Raw genomic sequence first — 16,332 nt, forward strand, 5'->3', positions numbered from 1 at the left:
TCTGCACTGCTGTCACCACAGTTGTTTAAAGTTACTTCTCCATTCACAATTCCCAAGCATAAATAATGTCAGCTAAAATAAAATGTAGCTGTCTCTTCTGCTTTCCCATACTCACTCAGATGGTATTTAAGAAGCTTCAGTTGCAAAACACAAACTAATGATATATTTCAATTTACAAAGCAGACTTTTCATTTAAGCCATGGAGCTTTTCTCTTTCTAGCTGCAGAGCTTCCTTTGTGCTTAAAGTATTCCCATGGGGGGTGGGAATCAGTTCTCCAGATTTGCAGAAGCCCATCACAGAATACCCATTTTGCATCTTTGGAATTTTAATGAGTTTTATAAAGTACCTCAAATCCAGTGCATTAAATTCACTCCTGTCCCTTCTAATATGATCTTCTGTAGATAATGCTTTACAAGCCTCAGTGGGAAAAAATTAATCCCCTTGAATGTTAAGAAGTGCTAACATGATTAGGGAGGATACATTTAACCAACACCAATAATATTTAAGCATGATGGCAACGTATCCACTTCTCACCAATGAGATTACCTAGTTTGGTTTGGTCGCTTTGAGTTTTTTATATAAATACTTAAGAATTCATTTTCATACTGCTGCTTTTGGAGCTGTTATTTCCCTCTGCAGCAACTTCTGTTGGCAAAGGTTGGTTTGCTATGTTTCATCATAACCAATATACTTGGTAGATCTTTCATCCCTGCTGGGGAGGTTCAGGTACAAAAAGCAGGAGTTTTTTGTGGCTTCTTTTGGTAGATACAATGGGTATTTGAAGTAGATTTAACCTTCTCGCTCTCTAGTGCACCCACAGTGACTAATGTACAAGTAGTTGTTGGAAAAGTATCTGCCAGCATCAACACCATGGATCTAAGGGGAATTTGTTGCCACATAAATAATTTTGTAGTCTCAAAGTTTGACTGATAATTGGTGCCTCTTATCCATAATAGTGTCTCAACACTACCATTAAGTTCAGCTGATTACAGCATATGCTGAGTTGGAAAGGACCCACAAGGATCATTGAATCCAGCTCTTATCACTGCACAAGACATTCCCAGGAATCACAGCAGGTGCCTGAGCATTATCCAAACACTTCTTGAACTCTGTCAGGCTTGGGGCTGTGACCATATCCCTGGGGAAGACTGATTGTAATCAAGCTGTGGGGCCAAGATACTATATCATTCTTTGTTGGCATTTTCTCAAAGATGTTGTGTAGGCTGACTTGTTGTAGTAAAATTTTGGTCCATTAGTAATGAAGAATTGAAGCCAGTACTTATGAGTATATGGTGCCTCAAAACCTAATCTAAAATAATATATTAGACTAAGTTGTGGACAGTAAAGTATCTATAGAACTCAGAACCATGTCATTAAATTATTCCTGTGGTGGAAAATGTCCCTTTGAGTCAGTTCTGACCCAATGTCCCCAGATAAGCTGAATTTTGATTCAAAAATTTGGAGAAAGCAGTGAAATTGCAGGAAGCCAACAGAAGCATATCTGAAAATTCAAAAAGAGCAGGCCTCTGCTCTTTTTGCTCTAGTACTCAGACTGTTCCTGGAACTAACATCCTTCAACCAGTTCATGTCCTGTTTGACTTTTCTTACTAAAAATCCAAAGTTACCAGAAGGAAAGAGGAATGTTCAAAGTCTTGACACTCAGAAATAAAAATTCCTTTCATTCATTATAGATAATTGCATTATCCTAGCAATTTCTATTAAATACCATATTTTCTTTCACTTTGTCCTAGAGGTATCATTACATTAATATCCTTGAGCTCTGTAGAATGACTGCTCTGTTTCACATTTCAGATAGCTGCCTATAAGTGTAGGATTTTAGTCCTTTATGAAAGGAAAAGGCATTAAGAACATAATTATATGGTCCACACTTTTATTTATAGTTTAGGTTTTATTTTGCTCTTATCTGTACAAAAAAAAAAAGAATTTAGTAGAAAAAAATGGAGTAGAAAAAGAATGGAGTAGAAACTGGAATTTGCTGAAAGTCCTCACTTCAGTGTGTCAGAGGTGGAGCACTGCACTGGGGTTGAGAGGCAGCAGTGTGAGAAAGAAAAACGAGCCAAAAAAACCAGAGCAACCAGATATGAGAAGTAGGCAGCAGTATTAGGTTTGTTACTAGCTTAAGGACTATCAGCAATGTTTCTTAGCACCTCAAATCCAGCTGTAAATGTGCAGAACCTTGTATGACAGAGAATTTCTTGTTTTCAATAGGTCCTACAGTGATATTTGGAAAAAATATTTTTTCCAACAGAAGATCTATACAATTAAAATTATTTTCTTAACCCTAGGAGTAGGAGGCGTTTTTCCCCCTGGCTCCCTGCCATCAGAGGCTCTTTCCAGCCATGTCCAGCATGTCCTGGCTTCCTCAGGCTGCTGGGGGTCCTGCCAGTTTCTGCTGACCCTTAAGCACCAGTTTGTTTGTTCCCTGCACAGTCCATCTCTCCTCCTCCAGAGGTGTTTCTGGCAGTGTTTCCATTGTGACCTGGGCATCAGCAGCAGTCTGGGAGAGCTGGGCAGGTACATTTCCACCAGAAGCTCTCTCAGAAGTCACCTGCTGTGGGAACTGGTCTCACCCCACTACCAAATGCTGCACCTGTGACTGCTTTGCTGTGAGTTACAGAGAAAGGCACTTCTGGAAAATCTTAATGATCATCCAAGAGCCTTTGTTGTGCAGACAGGTTTTCTTCCCTTTCCCTGTGCACCAGCTTCAGCCAAAGCACAGACCTTCTAGGGATTCGTGCTTACTAATCCTCTCCCCAGAAATCAGGAATGCCTTTTCTGCTCAGCTGCCCAAAGCAGAGGAAGGAGAAAGGTGATAATGTCACTTCACTGTAGCAGTCACAACCTGCTGTATCAGCTAAAGAGTCATGGCTTGCTTCCAAGGAGCAACATTTACCTTGCACTTCCTTCACATTTCAGCCTCCACAGAGCAATGGTAAGCCTTCTGTACAAAAGGACACCAAACCTCATACCTGTAGCTGTCAAATTTCATTTTAAAACTGCATATTTGATTGTTAAATCCTGAAGATATTCAACACATATTTTGATTTGTTGTACAAACAATATTGCGAGTGGGATAAACTTTACTCTAAAGTGCAAATAGTTATTTAATAAACATCCTGTGTACTTCTTTGTTCAGATTCTGCTTGTGTTCTTGTGTCATCTGTGAGGAATTACACAACTTGCTTAGTTTCTGCAAAGAAATTACTCTGCTATGATTTGCATTTAGTCATTCCAAATTACACTGTTACTTCAGAATTTACCCTTGTCTTCCTTCTCTGACTGCTCTTCTATTAGCTTCTTATCTTCCCCCACTTGATTTATGTCATTTATTTTTAATTTGTAATCTTATGGGAATGTATAATGTATTTTAAAGTTCAACAGTCCACTTCTGGTCTCTGTTAGAAATTAGAAGTAATAATTGCAACAATTTATATCCTTCTTCATGTGCAAATCTATTTCCTGAGTCTGGTTGAGAAAGCAGTGGTTATGGGAATTCTCTAAAATTGTTATATTTTGAAGTATTTTAAACTTTTGTATTTAATGGTTTGGGTGAGGATGAGAACAGTGTCATAGTTCTTAAATACTGGTTAAAATCACAAGTGTTATCTGTAAGTTAGCCATAATGCCATGACATCACTCATTTTTATTTGTCCATGAAATTGCTAATATTAATTACAAAACATGCTATCAATCAGGAACATTAATAACTCCTAACTTGAAATGAGATATAAAAAGAAAAACACTGATTTCAGGACATCATCCAGCATTTTGTGTGTGTGTGGTGTGTCAGAAAATGAGAGTGGTCTCATTAGAAGCAGTCCCTACAAGCAGAAGGTGCAACCCCAAGCTGTTCCCTTGTTTTCTCAAGGCCAGCTCACCTCTCCTCTTGTTTTTCTCTTAGCAGTAAATTCTGTTACTCTGGGCCTTGCTCAGACAGCCTGGTCCTTGTGACAGCTTTGTGCAGCATCTCCTGATGCTGAGCTCCTGCTGTGGATTCTGCTTGGCTTTATATCTCTTTTCAAGTTAGGAATAGTTAATCATGGATAGTATATATTTTAATTAAAATTAGTAATTCATGTACAAATAAAAATGGGCAATGTGCATTGTAAATATTTTTTAAAAAGACAAGACTGTTTCATTTGAAATCTTACTTTAATTTTTAAATGCATATGTTTTAAGTATTTTGAAAGAGCTAACATAAACTCCAAATTTCCAGATCGAGCAAAAATACTTAAGGGTTTACATTAAAAATTTTTCTTGTTTTGTTTTTGAAATTTGTCAGACTGGATTTCCATACTCATGGCCCTTTCTTTTGGCTCCTTTATAGGTACATGGTTAAGAAATAAAGGTTTATATGTAATTAGCTCTCACTGCATCAAATACATGTATTTTCACTGGTTTGTCTGGATAGATGCAAAAGCTCTTGACCATTGACCTGAGCTCCAGTGAAGTTTAACAGAAGACAAAACAAAGGTTTCGATTAAATCAGTGTAATCTCTTATTGGTGCTTACTTGTGTTACTTTAAGCTCTAAATGTCTTTTTCAGAGTAACCATATCCTGATACAGAAACACTTGAACTTTGGAAAAAGATAATTTTATATCCCAGTATTGTATCCTTATAGAAGTTCTCCACTAACTTTCTTCTTGTGCTGCTCTACAAGCTCTTCATATTCTGTATTCAGGTTTACTGTCCATAGTCCAAGATGAGATACCAGCTTATCTGTGTTTGCCCTTTTTCATCAGTGTTTCTGTGGGATTGTTAATGAGGCAAAAATCACACTGGGGAGTATAAATAAGTTTTAAAGAATCTCAGTTTAATTATGCTTTTTTTGCATTATGGGAAAAGCAGAGGCCATGAAGGTTCTGCAGAGCAGCAGCACAGTTCACCCAGTTTGCATATATAACCATAGCATCCTATTTCTTAACCATGCAGTTATCTTCTTATGAATCATTCATGTGACTCTGAATGTCTACTAATCTTTAAATAAGTTCTGATATATCTTGGAACAGAGAAGCTAAATTAATGGTGAATTGTTAGGGATTTTTTTAACTATAAATGGAAAATTATTCCTATCATGACTTGCTCTAAACACAGGAAGGAAGGCAGCAGTGCTGAAAAGTGTCTGAATCTATTGCAGATTATCTGCAAGCTTTCTCTCCCCTGAGATGTTGAAGGCCATTTCTGTTGTTCTGTCCAAAGATAAATACTATTAAGCACTTCTGGGGTCCTTGCTGTCCTTTCCTTTCTGAACTGTCTATTCTTACTTGTCATCAACTAGACAAAAAACATATCTGGCTTTGCCTTCTCATTTTTGGTCATTTCTTTGGGGCAAGTATGTGAATCTCCCCATATCCTCAACTGGAAATGCCAACAAAAAAGGATTGTTCACATTTCTTTATTTCCATAGAAAAAATGGCAGGGGGAGGATAACGCCATGTCAGCTTGCAGTCACAAGAAAAAAACATCTAGGAAACCAGGAGCTAGAACTGGAAAAATCTAGGAAACCAGGAGCAGATATTAATACTTTCAGAGAAGCTTCCCTAAAATTTGGACTTTGAAACATGCAGGTGAATCCAGTTATGGCACTGGGAACTGGATGTTCCCCTGGGTGGATGGAGGGCTGGCTTGTGCTGCTCCCACTGCTGCCGAGAGCAGTGACGTCAATGGAGATGATATCCCTGCTCTAGAAATGCTCAAACCAGCCATAGAGTCAATTAAGATGTCTTTGTTGAAGCAGGAATCACAGTATTAAATCTTGCTGTTCTGAAGCTAGCAGACTCAACTCAAGGCTATCATTGCTATTTTTCCAAAGACATTTCATCACAGACATCTGCCAGCCAGCTGTGTAGACTTTCTGTCTGTGCTAATTTGTAAAGTATTGTTGCTGGCCTTCAGCATTCAGAGCCATCTCCTTTTGGGCTCTTCGTGGTCAAAAACTCTCTTCTTGGAAATATTTTCTTCCTGTGGTTAAGTTGGTTGCTTTTGTTTGGTTGCATTTGATTTATTAGCTTTGGCATCAGCTTCTTTTGTTGGGCTTATCTTGATTTTATAAGGCATCTTATAAATACATAAATGTTGACTAGTAGAACAAGGAACTGAGACTTCACTGATGTTGCAGTATTGCCCCACTGAAGACAACATCCTGGAGGATTCTCCTTTGTCCACCAACCCTCTTTCAGTTTTGAAGTTCAATCTCTTGCAGGTGCTTTAATATTTCATTAATTTAATTGCTTTGTCCTTCACCTGGAGGATTTGGCTGAAAGGCCAGGAAGAGGGGTGCTGGCTGGGCAGGTGGTGGTGGTGCAGGACCTCTGCTTTCCCTGCTAACACTGCCCTCTCCTGGTTCTCCTGCTGTGGACTGAGAGCTCAGGACCCTTGCAGGTGCCAGATAAGGAGAATGATAATGCTGGCTCTTTCTCCTGTTGCTTGCTCTCTCCCAGCTCCATGGGCTCCCATCTTTCTGATGGATGGCTCCATGCAATCTTTGTGCTGGCCCAAGAAGCACAAGGCAGCCCTGTCTCAGAGTTGTAGGCTCAGAGCATTCCCAGGAATGCACCAGGGGTGGGGTGGTTGCTGTACCTGGGCCCACCTGGGATCTCACCAGGCTTGCAACCCCCAGCCTCAGAAGCAGTCCCTGAATCCCTGAATCCTGGCTTTTAATATCCAGCACCACTCCTGGCTGCTTGTTCTGCCTCTCTCAGTCCTGTTTGCTGACTGGACCTTTCCATCCATGGTAAGTTCCTGACTAATGCCTCTGCCAGGCTGCTGGAACCAGGCTGATCAGCCATCCACAGCCTGCCATTCCTGAGCCATTATGGGTTACTGCTGAGCCCCCCCTTTCTCCCCCAGAGCCCTGCCTGAGCCCAGAGCGCTCCCTCCCCTCTCTTTTCCCCATTCCCAGCTCATGTCACTCCACAGAGCAGGATCAGGTTGCCTTTGCATTGTGATTCTTGGCAGGAGCCCCTCTCGGGTTCCTATGGCTGTTGTGTGAGTGCAGCAGCCAGTAGGAACAAAGCACATAAGGACACATTAAACCAACATTCAGCATGCAAAGCCCCAATAATTTACTATATGCTACCCTGCCTAGGAAAGGGAACAGTGTAGCACATTTGCCCTTTTAATTTCCTTTCTCACACTTTTGTCTACAGAAGCCTGCACCATAACTTTCTTGAAAAGCATTTTTATTTATTCCATAGTCATTCTTAGGCTGTTTGTTTTAAAGCAGTGTTTCTTGCAGAAACAATCTGCTGTGCTTTGCTTGATACCATCACTAAACAGAGATATGCTGTTGTATCTGATTAGAATTTTAATTGTAGAAATCTAACCTTTGCCACTGCATCGTGCTCTTAAAGTGGTAAAATGATCCCTGCTGTGCTGCTGCCTAATAATTCTCTTTTTTTAAAACCTGCATTGAGCAGTGTTACACAAGTGCCAAACTCAGATCAACAAATTTGTATACTGATGAACAGTTATCCCTTCAGGCATGAAAAATGCCAGTTTGACATTCTTTCCATGTCTTGTATTAACATAGTAGAGTTCCAATAAAAATACTAATCACTTTGAAATAAGAAATGTTACAGAACTGTCAGATATTAATTTTTTTAAACCACACAATTTAAAAGAAGGTTCAAATAAGATAAGATGGTTGCTCACAGCAGCTCAGAGTGACAAAGAATTTTGGCTTCAGAAGCTGGAAATAAGCTTCAGAATCCATCTTAAGTGGATGTACCTGCTACATATATGGTTGTCTTATATTCATAGGGAATATACTTCATTAGAAGAAAATCCTATCACTAAAAAATTGAAAGAGCTTTTTTGGTATATAGCACAGGGCAGGGCTGTCTGCTTGAGAGCTTATCCAGCCTATCTATCCATATCATCTGACCTAGTAAGGGATGCTGCTTCTCCTTGTTCTCTGAGGTCCTTAGACCACTGTGAGTACAGTAATCCCTATAATGCTTGCACAAATTACAGCCTTCCTTGGGATTTTGCACAGTTCACAGGCCAGCATGGACTTTATCAATTGCTGGGCAGCCAAGCAGGTTACTGAAGGCAGATGTTTCCTGCTCTTTATTAAGACTCTGTGGGCCCCTAAATCTGGCAATGGCATTAGGCTCAAAGCTAAAAGCTGTGTTTGCATATGTTGTGTGACATGGTTTGGGACACCACTTGTTGGAGAAACTGTTTATAAACTGTAGACAGAGTGAATAATATAAAGTTTGAAATTCTGTGTCCTGTTCTGAGCCAATTATAGGGATCTGAAGAACGAATGACCCAACAGGAAATGCAGAGTTAGTAAACAAAAATCGTGTATGTTCCACTGCAATTGTGCGTAGTCATCTTCTGAGTTAGGAAAGAGAGTTTCTGAAAATTAGTCATTCCTTGGGAAAAATAGAATTCTAGTTAACTTTGGGTGCATTTTGTATAATTATGTGACGTTCCTATTAATTTCAGATCAGGAATACTTCTCAAGTAATGACCTGTGAAACATCCCATTGTTCATGAATAAAAGTCAAGCTATTTAAAGCAATACACTGGCAAGCTGTCGTATTGCTCCTGCAATATGGTTGCCTTCAGAAAAACATTCTACAGAGGAAGTTTTTCTTACATTTATCATAGAACCATGTATTCAGGAGTAGTTAAGTCATGTGGACACGGTATTTACTGGGAAGGTGACAAGCCTGGTCCTGTAGAATGAAAAAGTGAAATAAAGAGGATGGAGAGCATTCAGTTCCAGGTGACAGGGCCACCAAGGGATGATGCAGGTACCGGAAGTGTCCAGCATGTGTCATCTTATTGTATTTGTGTTTCCCCCAGATGAAGGAAGGAATGATCAATCTGACTCCATGTTCTCAGAAGGCTAATCTATTATTTTATGATACTATATTATATTAAAGAATACTAAACTAAACTATACTAAAGAATACAGAAAGGATACTTACAGAAGGCTAAAAAGATAATAATGAAAACTCTTGACTCTTTCCAGAGTCCCGACACAGCTTGGCCCTGATTGGCCAAAGAGTGAAAACAACTCACACCAAAAACCAATGAAACAATCCCCTGTTGGTAAACAATCTCCAAACACATTTTAAAGGGGCAAAACAGAGGAGAAGCAAATGAGATAATTATTGTTTTCCTTTTTCTCTGAGGCTTCTCAGCTTCCCAGGAGAAAAATCCTGGGCAAAGGGATTTTTCAGAACATGTGAATGCCACATCACCTCTGTTAGTTCCCTTCCCAAAGTGGTGGTGTGGCAGGGCTGTCACACAGTGAGCACATTTCAGAGCAGGGGCTGACCATGTTTCTGTGTGTCCTTGCAGCTGCACAAGGAGCTGGAGAAGGGGGAGAGGGAGAGCGTGGAGCTGCAGGAGTTTGCCAACGCCATCCTGCAGCAGATCGCGGATCACTGCCCCGACATCCTGGAGCAGGTCGTCAACGCCCTCGAGGAGTCCTCGTGACCTCGGCCACCAGCCCACGGAGCAGCACACCAGTGGCCAAGGCCAGGCAGCCCACAGAGCCATGGGAGTGGAGGGAGTGGAGAGCAGTGTGAAAGAACATGGAACAGAAACTTCTGGTGCACCTTTGACAAAGAAAACAAAGGCAAAAAAAAAAAAAAAGCCCCTTCTAAGAACTACATGCTCTCTAGGTTCTTCCAGTCTATGATTAATCAGCTGTTTTTGTATTCATCTTCTCACTGCCTTTCTACTTTAGAATCCAATTCCCCATTGACTTTGTTGGTGGTGACTTTTGGATACAGCTAAGCAGAGCTCTTCCAAGTCTACTGAGCAAAGAAGAGGGGATCCACTGAACACAAGCAGCTCTAGTTCTCCATGAGGTTGCAGAAGAGTAGCCCTCACCTTTCATTAATATATTGCTTTTTCCTTCTTGTCTTCTTTCCTCCTTCCTGTTTTTTATTTTCATGAAAGCTGAAAGCCTGAATTTCATAGTGCTAAAACCAAACCTGAGTGTGCTCTGATCATGGCTCGTGGCTGGCCAGCATCAGCTAGCTCAGGTCTTGCTGCCTGTCTCAATGCTTCTTATGTTCTTCAATAACAGAGTGAGGAAAGGAAAGTTTCCCTCCTTGCTCCTGTTAGTCATTTCATCTAGCAGCTGGGAGAAAAGGTAGGCATACTGGTACTTTCTGTTTACTTAACTTGGAATTTTATTGTTCACTGGTCTGACTCTGAATTGCTAGGTGGGCCATTTTTTGAGGTAACTGTTTTCATATTTTGATTTTTGGGGGGTTTTAGATGAGGTTTCTCATCATAAGTCTGTGTCTCCTATGTTCTTACTTTATAGAGAGCTCTCTCCCTTTGAGCAGGTGTGGTCAACAGGTCAGTTCCCAGCTTTAACTTGTACAGTTTGTCCAGTTTTTCAGGCTATGACTTTGTGAACACTGACTGTCGTCAGAATAGTCTTAAGCATTCTGTAAATGAGAAATTTGCATCACTTAGCTTAAAAGTATAATTTTAAAACTAAGTTAGGTAAACCAGTAGCATATTTCTTACTATAATTATAATTTAATTTATTTTGGTTTAGCTTACATTGAGGGGGAATGAGTTTGAGTTCAGAGCAATAACCCTTACGAAGAGGAGCATCTCTGCTGGAGTTGGCACCCAGCTGAGTAGATAGGTGTAAAATCACAGCTTTACTTAAACCAGTGCAATTCTTCTGTGTATATGAGAGGCCTTAGTTTTATTCCCATCCACCTTTGACACTCGTTACACCTCCTGCTGATAGGTAACATGACCTGAAATCCCAGATCAGTTTGTCTGCAGTTTGGTAGCAATGTCAGAAATCCTATTTTATGAGTAGGACTTGGGTGTTCATTCTTGGACTATGCATTAATGGGGAGACAGGTTTTTTCCTGGCTGCCAGTGGTTATGTGTGTCTGGGGGCATCTGGAGGACAGAGCCCTGAAACATGTCCCCATGTGCTCCTTAAAGGAGCTGCTCCCTTTGGCTGGCTCATGTTACCTCAGAGAGCAAGGGGAAAGCAAAAGGAGACCAAATAACACAGCAGTGGAAGATATCTTGGTTTTCTAGTCAATAGCTAATTATAGATCTTCTCACTAAACCTCCCATTCAGAGCCTGCAGTTTAATTCCATATAGCTTACTACATTGTGAGCTTAATCACTAAGCTGTTATGCTAAGGAAAATGTTCCAGGCCTTTTCACGAAAGCTGCATTTCTTACATCTCTCAGATCCACAGCACAGCTCGCCTGTATGTCTTTCACACCTTGTTTTTATCTTTAGAAGTGATCAGTTGCTTCCATCACAAAGGAGACCAGCAAAAGTTTGAATAAGGGAAGATGTACCTTGTCGTTTTTTCCCAAACAAGCAGTGAAAATTGGGCAAAACTGCAGCCTTATGTACCTGTAGACTCTATTTAAAATAAATCACATCCCCATTGATTCTACTGTAATAATTCAGCAGAAGGAGCCGCATTCATAGCCAGGGTGTCTAGGAAGAAGTAAGTCTCAAAAGAAGAGGCAAATCACTCCTTTTCCAATTCTTCTGGAATTACCAGTGCTTTGCAAATCAGGAGAGCTAACTTTAGTTCTTCCTGTAATAGCAGCCTGTGTCTGAAGCTTTTTTTGGTGTGGTGTGTGAGGGGAGCAATGGGAACCTGGATGTGTGGAAGGGCGGAATGCCGGAAGGGCAGCAGACAGTGACTGTACCACTGCTGGGCCCTGCCTCATCCCAGAGCCACCCCTTTGGTCCCATTCTTTGAGTCAGCACCATTCGATAGGAGCTGTTGTTTTGAAATCTTTCCTCTTGCATTTTCCTCATCACCCCTAATTACTCACTCAAGGAATTTAATGCCGCCTGTAAAAGCATCAGAGCCATCAGCCCGGCATCATCGGCCACCGCCGCCCCTCCTGACTCTCTCATTAACTTATATGGTCAAATCTCCAGCTGCCCTGGTTCCCTGCTGTAAAACAATCCTTCCTCTGTGAGAAGCTGTGGAATTTCCCTTATTGATGGTTCAAATGGCTCCTGCTTGTAAACCTCTTACTGAGATGTTCCTTGATAGCGTTTCTGCTGGAGGCAGGGGCAGGGGGAGGGGATGGAGTGAGGGGTGATCACTTCAGGCTGTTATTTCAATTCCCTGGCTTTACCGCATTGCCCACACATCGCAGGGAAGTGCTGCTGCTTCTTCAGCATCTCTAACTCAGCTTGTGGCTGCATTTCTATGGCCCCAAGTGCCCCAGCCAAAGGCCTGGTGCTGTGAGGGCAGCGTGTGCAGGATCTGTGCATCAGCAGCCAGGGGAAGCTCGCTGTTTACACATCTCCTGGCCTCTTCCCAGGGAGGATTTGTCAAGCCTGGCTGGTTTTCATGCTGGCCATTTGGTCCTTTATCTGCCAGCCACACACCTGCTGTTCCTTCCATCCAAATTGTTGGGCCCTGGTGATTTTTCTCGTTAACCACTGTTATCTCCTAGGTCTTGTAGGCTTCCCATCTTAAAGATTGATCTTAGACCTCTGTGAAGTGCACTCAGGGAGGGAGCAGATCTCATTTAGGAACAGTCTTGATCCGACTTGATCTCCATTGAACTATTTCAGGTAACCTCTGATCCTGTGTCAACAGAGATCCTGTGAATAGCTTGAGGAACTTTGGGGTTTGGGAGGTACTGCTGGCCACAATTTAATGCTGAATGTGACCACTGAAAGCTTTTTATTTTCACTCATATGGAGTGCCACACCATTGGCCTTAAGGCAACAAAGGGATTTTATTCTCATAACCCATCATGGAATTGCATATGAGGCACATGGGAGAAGGGCCACATGTGGCATACCCTGCAATGCTCATCCAGTTGCCTAACCCACCACTGCTCTTCTAAGATCTTATTGCCAAGTGTCAGCAGCCAGGCAGATGCAGACAGTTTCCTACCACAGTGGTCCTGCAGTGCAGCAGCTCTAGGAAATCAGGGCCCCTTCCCAGGGACCCTGGGGAAATTTGCTTTTTCTTCTCCTGTTGAATGAAGTTTCATTTGCTACAGGAGCTGTGAAAGTTTTAACTGCTTTAATATTACTTTTTTTTCTTCTGAGCTGTCATTTGCAGAGAAACTGAGAGATGTAAGGACTCAGGAGCTGTTTGTAGAAAATTAAGTAGATCATTTTGGCAGGGCTTGGGCTAAAAAATAACTGAAGCCTCTGAAGCCCACGTACCCTGTAAAAGCTGACACTGCAACCACACTTGTTCATGATATCCTCAAGCCCAAGTCCATACTTTCCTCTGAATCCAACCTCATGTAAAACACTACAAGGACATAACACTAGAATTGCAGGGTGAGGACATGAGCACTGTTTGCCGCTGGAAGAAGAATTACCTGGCATGCTCCCCGACGAAGCTCTAGGCTTCTCTAAGTATTCTCTCTCGTGTTGACTGCCTTTAACCAGCTTTCACTCCAGAAAATGCCAAACCCTCTTTGGAATATCCAGTTTTTGCCAAGTCCTGGGGACGGAAGGTGAAGGTCCAACGCGATGCGCGGAACCACGCGCGCCGTTTCTCGTAGCATGGCTGGAAAATGCCTTCTCTGGAAAGCTTCCTGGTACTTCAGGGCTCTGAAATTTGCACAAGGGAGCATAAATGTCATAAATCTTGTAGAGATAACCCTGGTTGTTGAACCAAAGGGGCACCTCTTTTCATTTGCCCTGTAATTCCCATCCGTTCTGCTGCTAGTGCTCAATTTGTTGGGAAATTTTTACATCTGATGAGGGGTGACAGGGTTGAGTCCCCACTCCTGTACTAATTGCCAATTGCTGCCACTGCAGGGGTCTTTACAAAGGATGTGGAGTCATGCACTGATACCATTTTAAAGCAAAAATGTCGTTACATACAAAAATGTGTATATCCTTGAAATTATTCCAGTGAAATGCTAAAGGGAAAGAGTACAACCAAGGCATCTGATACTGAAAGGAAGCTTCTCCTCAGCTCAACATCCCCACTGGAAGAGGGACCTGAAGAGGCCATGGGAGGCTCTGGAAAACCAACACTGCCCCAGCAGAGCCGTGGTAGGAGGGCCGGGCACAGGGCATCGGGGGCGTCGTGCCTGGCAAGGCCAACTCTGCTGACCCCTCTCATCTGCGTGGTGAGGAAGAGGAGTGTCAGGGGGTTTTTTAAAGCAAAACGATGTTTTTAATTGTTTTTTCCACATAAATGGAAGGAACCTTACGCAACAGCAGATCCTTCTGAACAAAATGGCTGTATCCGCTGACTATTTTTAAAACTAAGAAAAAAAAAGAGAAAAACTGTTTCAAAACTTTTTAGTGTCAAAAGCATAAACTCAGAAATCCTGACTTTTTCCAGTGTGTGTGGTGAGTGCTGTAACCCTGTCATCAGTATCTCCCCTGACTTTTTCAGGGGTGTTTTTTTCCTGTTTTGTTTTCTGCTTGTCGATATTGTCTGTGTGGTCCTAAGGCTGGGGCAGTTACCAACAATGTGTGTCTATTGTCGGTTTGAAACAAAAGATAGTAGTAGAACTGAAAAAGATGTGTTTTTAAAAATATATAAAAATAAATCTCATTAAAAGGAATTCAAGTAAAGAAGCAACAAAGCCATGACTCCTCCTCTCGGGATTGTACGAAAAGGATATGTGGGCTTATAATTATAACCAGTTGCCTTTCACAGGCTTTTGAGGTCCAAGGCAGCTTGGCCTCTTAGGAAATGTTACAAACCTTGTATAAGTTCCTGCTTTCCCAGGTTTATACTGTACATGTGTAAGACAGAAATGGGCAGAATGAAACAGTATTTTGGAAGTCAATCTTTTCTGGTAACAGTTATCAACACCAGGTGTCCCCTAAGATGGGAACCACTGATGTGAATGGGCCAAATGCTTTGGCCAAATTTTCTGTTTTCTCCATCCCACCCCTTGATGCCAGGGACATGAGAAAGTGCAGATCAGGTAGTGCAGGTAGTTGTGTGTAGGTTCATTATCAAAGTTGTATTTCCTTGCCTCTGGTGTTGGTCACGTACCCAAGCAGGTTACGGGGCAGGAAAGGACCAGCAGCCACTTTCTGCTCTGGTTGCATCACAGACTTGCATTGCTTGAAAGGAACAACATGAGACTAAACTGGTGTGTAAGGTTAACAGAAAAAACCCTGACAAATCACTTTACCTATGAACACAGGTAAAGAATTTCATTAAGTGAATGTATTTTTATTATCAAACTTAACCTGTTTGTCCCCATTTTGCAAGCTTAGTTCCGATCTTGAAAATCAAGTCAGTGTTTTTTGCTGTTAAGTAGGTATTTCCCATTAGGCTCTTGGTGCTTTGGTAAGGCTTTTTGTTCAAAACACTGGTTTCTTTCACTTGGAAACTGGCAAAAAATGGATCTATTGGTCATGTATACTCTTATTTGTTATAAAATGTGCTTATCTTAAAAACCAAATTTGAAGCTAAATTTTAAAAGTAGACATTGTTCCTTATTTCTGCCCCATCTTCCCAGCTCTCTGTGGACAAGGCCAAGTCCTCCTTCCCTCCCTGCCCAGGGGTGGCTGCATTTGGCCCCTCACTACACACTCATTACAGTATAACTGGGGAGGCTTTAGTGTAAGATGCCTTTATTTGTCCAGATGCTGGAGGAGGACGAATCCAATGGGACCACAAACAGGGGAGTAACTTCTGTGCTAGCCCAACATGCTGCTCCAAGCCCACTAGAACAGTATATTGCCGTTTCCTTCCGAGGCAGCGAATGAGGAGAGCTGCACACCAAGGTCACAAATCATCTGTGGAGTCGAATTCTGTGGGATGCCCCATCCACTCCACAGACGCAGATCCCTCATTTGCCTTGGGAGAGACGTGTTGCACTTTAGTGGAGGGGGAGGCAGGCTTTAGGGATGGGATCTAGTGTGCTTGAATTCCTTTTGGAAGTGACAGCAGCGGGAGACATTGGTGTCCGTGATGCAAAGCGCGCACGCTGCCTTCAACTCGTATGTGTTTTATTGCTGGAGTCATGTTACTGACAGGATAATGAAATTGCAAAGAAAATGTGTTATATTCAACTTTGCCTTGATAATATAAACACTTTGTTCTTTTTTTTTTTCTTCTTTTTTTATTCACAGACTAAGTTCATCAGGAAATTATAAAATTATTTAAAAATTCCGGGCCCTGTCTTTATTTCAGTGTGTGTTGCTTGGTGTCCTCTCCTGAGTGCCCAGGATGGGAGGGCAGGTAGGCTGCAGGGCTGTTCCCTGACAGCAGGCTTGAGGTCCCAGTTGTTGCCCACCTGCAGCAGTGGGACAAACCTGCTGGGGTTTGGCTGCACAACGTGCCTGGGAATGCTCATGGACACAGCTGGGGCTGC

At 42.0% G+C, this 16,332-nt stretch overlaps 1 protein-coding gene across 3 annotated transcripts in view; it reads left to right on the top strand.

Annotated features, from left to right (window-relative positions):
- ERC1 (ELKS/RAB6-interacting/CAST family member 1) overlaps positions 1–16,130 on the top strand; it is a 278,215-nt gene extending 262,085 nt beyond the window's left edge. For all 3 annotated transcript variants that reach the window (XM_036400558.2, XM_036400559.2, XM_036400560.2), the window contains one exon: positions 9,343–16,130. In XM_036400558.2, coding sequence (XP_036256451.1) covers positions 9,343–9,480 — 138 coding nt within the window. In that variant the 3' untranslated portion in view covers positions 9,481–16,130. The remainder of the gene's footprint in view (positions 1–9,342) is intronic.
- The last annotated feature ends 202 nt before the right edge of the window (positions 16,131–16,332 follow it).

This window comes from Molothrus ater, chromosome 5, assembly GCF_012460135.2.
Source record: "Molothrus ater isolate BHLD 08-10-18 breed brown headed cowbird chromosome 5, BPBGC_Mater_1.1, whole genome shotgun sequence".
Lineage (NCBI taxonomy): Eukaryota > Metazoa > Chordata > Aves > Passeriformes > Icteridae > Molothrus > Molothrus ater.